At 41.0% G+C, this 11,639-nt stretch overlaps 1 protein-coding gene across 1 annotated transcript; it reads right to left on the bottom strand.

Annotated features, from left to right (window-relative positions):
* Positions 1 to 655: 655 nt before the first annotated feature.
* Positions 656 to 10,461, bottom strand: LOC104427375 (wall-associated receptor kinase-like 22). The gene is given in 9 exon segments (XM_039305151.1): positions 656 to 1,004; positions 1,134 to 1,159; positions 3,440 to 3,513; positions 3,596 to 3,690; positions 3,745 to 3,882; positions 7,470 to 8,026; positions 8,028 to 8,659; positions 9,134 to 9,235; positions 9,582 to 10,461. Coding segments are annotated over 9 exon segments (2,853 nt in total).
* Positions 10,462 to 11,639: the final 1,178 nt, after the last annotated feature.

Genomic DNA, 11,639 nt, shown 5'->3' on the forward strand with positions numbered 1-11,639 from the left:
ATCTTTTTGAAATGAACACAATTAAGTACCGAAAGGACATTAATTGTTTAATTAGTGTACTCAAGTTTTCGACCCTAGATTTCCTAGTTGCGTAGGAAATGAAGTATGCTCACATGCTTCACTTAGTCACTAGCCGACTCTAATTAGGTAGTGGCGACTCATTTTTAGAAAATTCTCATAGCATCTATTCAAACGCCCGACGTTGCACAAGGTATGGACTTAGAAGAACTCACATTTAAATTATGAGCTTTAGGCCTGTTCTTTAAGTAATACCCCTTCACCTACTCTTCTCCTTACCAAGGGGTAGGGGTAGATCGTGACACTTGGTAGCCAATGTGGTTACATGGTTTTGATCAAGGGAAACGGATTTCGAAGTATCGAAATCTGTCGCTTTTGCTCGATATTTCTTATCCAAGAGGATATTGATGTTTCCATGATAGATGGGAATGGAGGCTGCTGAATGCAAGTAGAATAAGGTTCAAGCAATTTTAGTTGCAATTCGTAGACATGTCTCCCACGATACATGAAACTCTTCATTTGGGTCATGCAGATATTGGTATAGAGTCCCATTTGGTATAAACTCATACACTAAAAGCAAAACTTCCGTCTCTAAGCAACACCACAATAACTTAACCACATTCTTATGGTTGATCTATCAGAGAATGAGGACTTCATTTATGAATTGTTCAACTTTTCCCTCGTCTATCACTTTCGATTTCTTGATGGCCACTATTTTTCCATCTATTAACATCGCTTTGTATAGAATACCTTCTCCACCTTGCCCGAATATCCTATCATCATTGAAATTGTCAACGGCCTTCTCTAAATCTATGGAGTTGAATAATTTGCTTTTCTCGACATCGCCTTCTGGTGAAGATAGCACACTTTTCAACAAAAGGGCGCCATTATGTTTGAAGTACTTCTCTTTGTGCTTGAGTTGTTTTCTCCCCTTGATGTATTTGTACAACCTCCATAAGAAAGACACGAAAGTAGTGCCCCAAGCCCTGCATTGCAAAAGTTTAAGGTGTAAAAGTGTCAAAAATGTCCTCTGCTTGTCAAGACTCTATGAAGGCACTTATCATCAAGAATTTAAGTGGCTCTGATTGATAGGAAAACATATGGAAGTGATTAACCTGACTCTCCTTTCATGTGGATTTATCTGAACAACCATGAAAAGTTAGTTTGTCTCTAGAAATTTTGCAAACCATTGATGAAAGTGAAAATTTTCCTTTACAATATTTCCATTCAAATATGACGAGAATAATTAAGAATCTTTGATATCTTTTGATAGATATGAAGTGACCACACTGGAAAAGTTTTAGTTTTTCCTTATCTATAAAAAATAATTATTATTGTGCAAAGAAAGTTTTGAGGTTGTTTCGATAGATTATGTAGATTGAAACTTTTACACACAATCATCAATAAGCTAATGGACAATCATGTTAGAGCAAAGGGGGCAAAAGAACGCTTCAAGTGCCATAACTTTGGCCAAAGGGACACTTAAGTGCCATAACTTACGAAGGTACACTTAAGTGCCAAATTCGAAAAAATCGGATCACTTGAGTGCCACTCCGCCAAAACGCCAACGTGGCGTATTTCGGTGAAGCGCGCCCAAACGACGCTGTTTTGCACGCCGCGTGGCCAAAACGGCGTCGTTTTTGGGCCGACGTGGCAAAAAGAAAATTAAAAATTAATTAAATTAATTTTAAAATTAAATTTAGTTAAAATATTTAAAAATAATAATTTTAAAATTAAATTTATTTAAAATATTTTAAAAAACTTTAAAAACCTTTAAAAATATTTTTAAAAAATTAAAAAATTAAAAAAAAATTAAAAAAAAAAAAAAGGGAATGGGGAGGCGGGTGAGGATCGGCCCTCAGCCCCGCCGCCGCCCGGAGGAAGGGCCGGCGACGGCGGGGGAGGGTCGGCGGGGTCGCCGGGCCACGGCCGGGGCCGGCGACCCGGCCGACTGCGGCGAGGGCTCGCGAGCCCTCGCCCGATCTGGCGAGGTCGTAGCCCTCGCCAGATCCCGGCGAGGTCGGCGGCCCTCGCCGGGCCAGGGCCAAGCCTCGCCGGGGGTCGCCCGGCGGGCGGGGCCTTGGCCGGCGGCGAGGCCGCCGACCCGCCGGGATCCGGGGCGAGGGCCGCGCGCCCCTGAGATCTAGCGGCGGGCTCGCGGCCCTCGCCCCAGATCCAATGGCGAGGGCTCGCGGCCCTCGCCCGAATCCAGCGACGAGGGCTCGCGAGCCCTCGCCGCCCGGCTCGGCCGGCGAGGGCCGCGAGCCCTCGCCCGGATCCCGGCGAGGGCGCGAGCCCTCGCCCAGATCGAGCCGGCGAGGCTCGCGGCCCTCGCCCGAGATCGGCCGGCGAGGCTCGCGGCCCTCGCCCTGGATCGACCGACGAGGCTCGCGGCCCTCGCCCGGATCCGGCGAGGGCTCGCGAGCCCTCGCCGCCCGGCCGGGGTCGCCGCCCCTGGCCGAGGCCCCGCGACCCCGCCCTCCCCGCCGTCGCCGCTCTTCCGGCGGCGGCGGGGCGGCAGGGCGAGGGCGATCCCTCGGCCGCCTCCCCCGTTCCTTTTTTTTTAATTTTTTAATTTTTTTAAAGTTTTTAAATTTTTAAATATTATTTTTAAAAATATTTTAACTAAATTTAATTTTAAATTAAATTAAATTATTTATTTATTTATTTTGTTCCACGTCAGTCGAAACGACGCCGTTTTGGCCACGTCAACGTGCAAAACGGCGCCGTTTTGGCCGCGCTTCGCCGGAAAAACGCCACGTTGGCGTTTTGGCCGGATATTGGCCGGATTGGCACTCAAGTGATCTCTTTTACTCCGATTTTGGCACTTAAGTGTACCTTTCGTAGTTATGGCAGACTTAAGTGTCCCTGGCAAAGTTAAGGCACTTGGCGGGGTCCGCACGTCGAGCAAAGGGTAAGGCAAAACTATACTCAAAACCATGAAGCGGACCAACACTCTAGGTTAAAAGATCTACTTACCAATAAGAATAGCTGTCTTTCTACCAACGACATAGTCATATCCACCCTGTTTGTTCACACAAGTCTCGGGGCACATTTTTGGACTTTCACATTATCCACTAACAGAAAACCCATCTCCTTGAGTAAAATTAGCGAGACTATTAGGTCCCATTTCCTCAAAAGTTGTTAAATCCAAAGCTAAAAAAATATCATGCTTGTGAGACTGTCTTTTTTTCCTTTGTTTCCAGTAAATTATTATCATTATAATACATTCAGTTTTGTTTGAAAGTACATTTACTTTGTATAATCTTGGGCGGATAAACAAGAAAGAGGGCAGATAAGCATGTGTGTGATCACTAAACAGTGTGAATGCCTTCTTTTCAGAGAAAAATATGGGAATGAACGAGCCACTTCTCTATTTGGTGCCCTTAAACACGGAATGGGATAGAATGAAGAACTTTACCTTGGCATTCTCCAATAAAATAGAAATTACCACCATATCCCCTTCCGCAATAGCACTGCGTAAATCGCATTTCACTTCCATACCAATACAGGTCGTAAAGGTCGTATGTGTTACAAGTGAAAGGCTTAGTATTACTCGATCTGGATATTGCATTACCTTGCCAGATAAGCTCAAGTGCATCCTTGGTATTGTTTGGAATCCCCCATTCCAACACCGCTGGAACCGTGTCATTCAATCTCAAATCAATAAACCTGTAAAGTTAGACAACAATAACCATGATATCTGCTAATAAAGCATAATTGCACCCTTGATGTCCACCTTCTTCCTTGAAATCCACATTAATACCCTGAAGGTTAAAGAGCAGCGTAGCGCGGCAGAATCCATCCCTCCCGGAGCAAGCACTACACTGGCTAGTGTTGGTGTCAGTTCCAGCACAGGTCGACCTGCAACCGACAACAATTGATTCTATACTATTCACTGTCATGAGGGTGTTGCAATCGACTAATGTAAAGACGTTCCATGTCTTCGAGAATACAAATTTACTTCCTTCTAAGTTCATTTGGCACACCAAGGCCCTGTTTGTTAAAAAGTGTTTCTGTTCCCCGGAACAAAAATTTCTGTTATTTTGTTTTGGGGAACAAAAAAAAGGACAAAAAAGTGTTTAGTAAAACTTTTGTTCTCGAGAACAAAAAATCAAAAAATCTATTTTTTTGTTTTTTTTTGTTTTCAATAGATTTGGAATGACAAATAAGAATTAGAAAAAGTAATTTCTTGTTATTGGAAACAGTTCCGAGAAACAATTTTTCTCTCTTATTTTTTTCTACTCTTTTTCTTCTTCTCTTTCTTTCCTTCTTCTTCCTTTTGGCCGGTCGCCGACCTTGGCCATGGCCAACGACCGGCCAATGAGGGCCGGCGACCTCACCAAAGCGTCGCCGGCCCCGGGCGACGCCGAACCTAGCCGAGGCCGGGCGAGGTCAAGCCTTGCCGGTGGCTTGCAAGGCTCGCCCGGCCACCGAGGCCACCGGCGAGGCTCGGCCTCACCCGGATCTAGCGAGGTCGAGCCTCGCGGTGGCTGGTGAGGCTCGACGAGCTTGCCGGACCTCGCCCAGCCGGTTGCTGGCTGCCGGTCGCCGCCATGGTGGGCCAGCCACAAAGGAGGAAGAAGGAAAAAAAAAAAAAAAAAGAAAGAAGAAAAAAGAAAAAAATATAATAAAAATATTGAAAAATTAAAAGAAACAACAAAATTATATAAGTTTACTAAACGCATTTCTATTCTTGGAATAGAAATTTTTTACAGTTATCAAGCGCGTTCTTATACTTAGAAATTGTTCTCGGGAACGGAAGTAGAAAAAACTATTTTTGTTCAAAAATTATTCCCCGGAACAGAATAATTACCAAATGCGCCCCAAGTCCTTCACCCCTGCAGCTTGCATTTGAGTAAAATTAATGGAAGATTGATGTTAATCATGCCGTTCATGAATCTCCAAATAGAGAGGAGTGATATGTTGAGAACGCGCAATTTAATCTTGTTTAGTATGGCAACCATGTTGTTCTCTGGGAGTCGATCTCGTGCCAGTCCTCACAAGAAACACCCGGCTCCTATTCCAAAGGGGAAGGGGATGGTGATGCTCCCACATCTTTCAGAACAGTTAGGCCTTGCAAGTCCTGGTGGTCCTGATGCTTGTACCGTGAGGGAAACCAGAAGCATGAGAATTCGAAACACCGAGCTCGACATAATTTTTACGTCTAGGATGTGCATGGACCTAAACGTATGCAGAAAGGGGATATGGACTGAAGTCTCTTAATATTGTTATTTATGTGGAAAAGGAGAAGAACTCTGATGCACCGCACGCATAATTTTATTCCAGCTCTGCTACTTCCTAGCATCACTGACGATGCTTCCTTGAGGATAGAAATTTCAAACCTTGATACATGGAGGACACCAATTTAAGTAGCCAAGTGCGACTTTTCCAAATTGTTGGGGAGATGATTTTGTCATCACCTTTCTCATGAGAAAGACTCGGAGAGTTACCTAGCTAGATGAGGTTTCAGGACCCTTTGTTTTGGCCCCTGTTAAGCACATTATAATTAATATATTTATTCCTTTCCTTGCTGACTTTAATTGTTTCATGTACACATCGGTTCATTTTAATTTATCCTAGGACCAAAAATGAATGAATTTTTTCCTCTTCCACACTAGATTAAATATCTTTGCTTTTTGTCACAAGATATCCCATTTCATTGCTAATCTCTTTTGCTTAGTATTGACTAGCTTGGTCAGTTACTTCCTGATTCAACATGAATATGGTCTTTCTGTAAATTATGAATATTAGTCTAAGTTTAGCTTTGTTTAGGTTATTCATTAAATCAATTCCTAAGTTCAACTTTGTTTAGAGGCCTTTCCCGATGAATGAGTGATTCGCTGCACATTGAGTAAATTAAAGGAAATTATTGCTAATCATCCCCATCCGTGTTTCCAGGGAAGTAAAATGCTGAGCAATTGTAATCCAATCTTACTTAAGTATAGGATCCGTGTCTCCATAATTTAGCCACTCTTCTGGGAATTTCCGGATATTTTTCGGGATTCCCAAAAAAAAAAAAAAAAAAAGAACTTAAGAAATCAACATAATGAGATTCCAAGATATTTTCTTTTGTTCCCATTGAAGTGTCTCCTTTCAGAAAGGCTCCAAGTCATTTTCAGATTGGATTTTGAAGACACGTTTTTTGGTGCCACATTAGGACAAGGCTTGAAAGGTACTGAGAAATGGGGATATTTCGAAAACTATAGCTTACGGAGTTAGAAAAATCGGAAAGTTCAAGGCAACTGCATCGCACAGGTGATCTTTGACCGGCAGTTGAGGCATTAGGGCCATTGCAGTTGTGGGATCGGCGAAGAGTCCAAAGTAAATTGCTTTCCAGAGTCAAATTATTCACTGAGACCAGCAGAACTCTGTGTTTTGACTTCGGAACCTGATCTCCGGAAATCTGATCGAAAGATTGAATCTAAGAAATCGCAATGTCTCTCTTTTTATTTGTATTAGAATTCATCTCAAAGGAAATAATCATGTGATATATATACAAAGACGTGAATTTGGTCTTGCGGAATCTTCGTTTCTTTCAATGTGCCACCAGTGTTTGGCAAAGAAAAGAGCAATAAATCCAATTTTCAACTTTGACCGCTAAGATTGGACTTTTCAATGGCCTACGATGCACATCTCCCATGATCTATGATAGAAATAAATTACGAAAGAACAATCATGTCTTAAATATTTCAAAAAGTGCAGTTAAATCTTAAAACTCATTAAATTCCTATAGTGAAGTTCCTATGTTAATTTCGTCCAATTTAATTTAATAGAAAATGTTAAGGTGGTCATTTTTTTGTTACTTTCTTAACACATACATCTTCCACCAAGTGCCACATAAAAAACTTGAAAATTTTGAAAAAGAAAAATATGACATAAAAATTAAACAAAGGAGCAAAAAAATTTCTTGATTGTGCTGAAGTCACTTTTACCATGATGAATAAATGCAACATATGACCATACTGACTTGAGCCCATGGTACATCTTATGAAATTCTGCAAATAAGAAGCTAATTGAATGGTGAAAGCCGGCTTAACAAAAATGCTTGTCCGCAGGAGTACCAGTGACTGATGTAATTTCTGCAATAATCATATTGACAGCAGGTAATTTATGGATCTCAGATGAAAGAAAAAACATTGCATCATGCTTGTGCAAGATGATTGCAGTTTGCAAAGTATTTCCAAATTGACACATCCACTAAATGATGATGCCTGGCTAATTATAGAGATCTGAATAAATTTGGGATAGTATAGCTTAACAATTTATCGATCACAAACATCGAGAATAACTTCATACCAAATGGGTAACTAACCAGTCCTATTGGTGAAGGAATGAGTTTTCCTCCATTTTTATTTTTTTATTTTCTCTTTCTTTTGGTCTGAAGACTGATTTCCATGACAAACAGAGCAATATGACCCCTAAGAGTAGGAGGCAAAACAAATCTTCACCACGACTCACTAGGCAAGAGTGGCTGAACATCCGAAGTTGTAATGACATCCATGTCAATGTTTGACTTGTTAGATGGAAAAGCGGCACTATAAGATTCAGTTGCCTCGTGGTTCTCTTGATTTTGCAAGATAACCGAAGGATTTCGGAGCTTCCTTATCCCCTCCAACTCCATTGCCACTTCTTTCATTGCAGGTCGTTTCCTCCCGTTCAAGTTTAAGCACATTTTCGCAAGATTAGCAACTGATGCAATCTCTTCCTTTTTACCTTCTTTCAAAACTTGAGCATCAACAATGTCGAACAAACAGTTCTCTTCCATCGAGATTATGAAATACATCGCGAGGCTTCTTCCTTCTTGTTCCCTCAGTGAAGAAATTGGCTTTTGCCCTGTTAAGAGTTCAACAAGTACCACTCCAAAGCTGTACACATCACTTTTATCAGTGAATTGACCTGATTGGAAATATTCAGGATCTAGATAGCCGAAAGTACCCTGTACCAATGTGGTTACATGAGTTTGATCAAGGGAAACTGACTTGGAAGTACCGAAATCCGCCACTTTTTGCCCGATATTTCTCATCCAAAAGGATATTGGTGGACTTGATGTCTCGATGATAAATGGGAATAGAGGCTGCTGAATGCAAGTAGAATAAGGCTCCTGCAATTTCAGTTGCGATTCGTAGCCGCGTGTCCCACGATACATGAAACTCTTGATTTGGGTCATGTAGATATTGGTATAGAGTCCCATTTGGTATGAACTCATACACTAAAAGCGGGACTTCCGTCTCTAAGCAACACCCCAATAATTTAACCACATTCCTATGGTTGATTTGTGAGAGGATGAGGACTTCATTTATGAATTGTTCGACTTTTCCCTCATCAATCACTTTTGATTTTTTAATCGCAACTATTTTTCCATCTGTTAACATTCCCTTGTAAACAGTACCTTGTCCACCTTGCCCAAGTATCCTATCATCATTAAAATTGTCAGTGGCCTTCTCCAAATCCTTGGAATTGAACAATTTGCTTTTTTCGACATTGCCTTCGGGTGAAGATAGCTCACTTTTCAACAAAAGGCCACCATTGCGTTTGAAGTGCTTCTCTTTGAGTTTGATTTCTCTTCTCTTCTTGACGTACTTGTACAACCTCCATAAGACAAGACACAAAACTAGTGCCCCAAAGGCTGCCCCAATCCCTGCATCGCAAAAATTTAAGGAGTAATAGTGTTAAAAATACCCGCTGCTTGTCAAGAATCTATAGAGGCACTGATCATCAAGAATTATAGTGACTCTGATTGAACGGAGTATATATGGAAGCGATTACCTGACTTTCCTTTCATATGGATTTATATGTTAACAACCATGAAAAGTTAATTTGTCCAGTAATTTTTCAAACCATCGACGAAAGCGGAAAAGTTCCTTTCTAATAATTCCATTTCCAGTATGATGAGAATAAGTAGGAATTTTTTTTTTTAATTTCTTTAATGTTTTCTTATCTATCAAAAATTAGGGTGCTGAGAAAGTTTCTCAGTTGTTTTGATTCTGTCTATTGAAACTCACGTATAATCCTCAATAAGCTAAAGGACAATCGTGTTAGAACAAACAGTAAGGTAAAACAATACTCAAGAACAAGAAGCGGTCTGAAATTCTAGGTTAAAAGATCTACTTACCAATAATGATAGGTGTCTTTCTACCAGCGACGCAGTCATAGGTTCCCAGTTTGTTCACACAAATCCCGGGGCACAAGTTTCGATCTTCACATTCATTAATATCTGATGACAGGTGATAAAACAAACATATTAGCAGCGAAACCCATGTCCTTGAGTAAAATTAGAGAGATTAGTGGGTCGCATTTCCTCTTGAATTGTTTACTCCATAACCGAAATATTATGCTTGTAACGAACGGACTCTACCTTTTGTTTCATGTGAATTATTATCATTATAATTCATTTAATTTTGTTTGAAATTCACTTTGTGTAATATTGGGCAGTAAAATAAGAAAAAGAAGGCAGATAAGCATGTAAGTGATCATCAAACAGTTTCAATGCGTTCTTTTCAGAGAAAATTCTGGGAATGAACAAGCCACATCTCCGTTTGGGTTAACATGAAGTATGTTACCTTGGCATCCTTCAGTAAGATAGGGGTTACCCCTATACCCCCATCTGCAATAGCACTGTATAAATGGCATTTCACTCCAAGATCCATAGAAGCTGTATCTGCTACATCTGAAGGAATCAAGATCGTCCAAGACATTGGATTGCTGGATAAGCTTGAGTATATAGTCGGTTTTGTTTGAAATCCCCCATTCCAACACCACTGGAACTGTATCATTCAAACTCAAATCATATAAACCTGTAACGTTAGACCTCAAGAACCATGATCTATCTGCCAGGAAAGCGTACTTGCATCCCTGAGGTTCACCTTCTTCTCTAAAATCCACACTAAAGCTTTGAAGGTTAAAGGGGAGCGTAGTCTGGCAGCATTCGTCCCTCCCGAAACAAGCACTATATCCGCCAATGTTGGCACTGGTTCCAGCGCATTTTGACCTGCAACCAACAACAGCTGATTCTGTACTATTCACTGTTGTCAGGGTGTTGCAACCAACCGACGTAAATACGTTCCATGTCTGGGAAAAGACAAATTGACTTCCTTCAAAGTTCACCGGCCCACGAAGTCCTTCGCCCCCGCAGCTTGCATTTGAGTATATTAATGGAAGACTGACACTGATCATGCCATTCGCATATTCAAAATAATTGGGAAGTGAAATGTTGAGAACTCGCAATCCAATCTTATTTAGTTTTGGAACCGTCCTATTTTGGCAGACGATCTCATACCAGTGATCCAAGAAACACCCGGCACCTATTCCAAAGGGGAAGGGAATGCTGACGTTCCCACATTGTTTAACACAGTTGGACCTTGGAATTCCAGCTGCAGCTCCTGATGCTTGTATCGTGAGGAAAACCAGAAGCAGAAGAATTCGAAACTCTGAGTTCGACATGATGTTCACGTCTGTGTGTGCATGGACCTTAACATACGGAGAAAGGGGATATGGACTGAGTCCCTTAATATTGTTATTTATGTGGAAGAGGGGAAGAATTCTGATGCACTCTACGCATAATTTTGTTCCAGCTCTGCTACTTCCTTGTGTCTGTGACGATGCTTCCTTGAATATAGAAATATCAAAGCTTGATAGGTAAACGACACCAACGGAAAGCAGCCAAGTGTGACTTTTCCAGCTGTTGGGAAGATGATTTTGTCATCATCTTTATAATTGAGATATCTAATCCTTTCCTTCCTGACTTAAATTGTTTGTGTACGAATCGGCTCATACTTAATTTATCGTAGACCAATAATGTATGAATTCTTCCTCTTCCACGATAGATTAAATATGGTTCCGCGCCTTTGCTTTGTCACAAAATTTCGCATTTCATTGCCGATCTTTTTGTTTAGTATTAAATATTATTGGTCAGTTACGGTTCCTAATTAAACATGAATGTGGTCTTTCTGTAAATTCTGAATATCTGTCTTAGTTTATCACTGTTTTGGTTATTTATTAAATCGACTTCTGAGTTTAACCTTGTTTAGAGGACTGGAATTTCACTGTTTTTTCATGATGAGTGAACGGTTGCACATTGGATAAATTACAGGAAATTATTGCTAATCATCCCTATCCATGTGTCCAGGGAAGTGAAATGTTGAGCAATTGTAATCCCATCTTACTTAGAGTAGGATTCATGTCTCCATAATTTAGCTAATCTTTCGCAAATTTCATGAAATTTCTGGATTTTTCCGTCCAAAAAAAAGAAAAAAATCAAGAAATTAACATGATGAGATGTGAAGAAATTTTCTTTTGTTCCCATTAAATCCTCTACTTCCAGAAAGACTCGAAGTCATTTTGAGAGTGGAGGACTTTGGAGACTCGTATTTTGTTCTAGACAAGCCCATTCGGACAAGGCTTAAAGGTACTGAGAAATGGGGATTCGAAATCTTAGCTTTCGGAGTTAGAAAAAGTGGAAAGTACGAGGCAACTGAACTGCACATGTGATCTTTGACTGGCACTTGAGGGAAGCAGACGATGCCTTCTTTTGACCGCTGAGATTGGACTTCTTCAAAGGCGTATGGTGCCCGTCTCCCATATAATATGCAATCGCAGCCGATGATCGAATGTGACTCTCA

This window comes from Eucalyptus grandis, chromosome 11 (genome assembly GCF_016545825.1).
Source record: "Eucalyptus grandis isolate ANBG69807.140 chromosome 11, ASM1654582v1, whole genome shotgun sequence".
In the NCBI taxonomy this organism is placed as follows: Eukaryota; Viridiplantae; Streptophyta; class Magnoliopsida; order Myrtales; family Myrtaceae; genus Eucalyptus; species Eucalyptus grandis.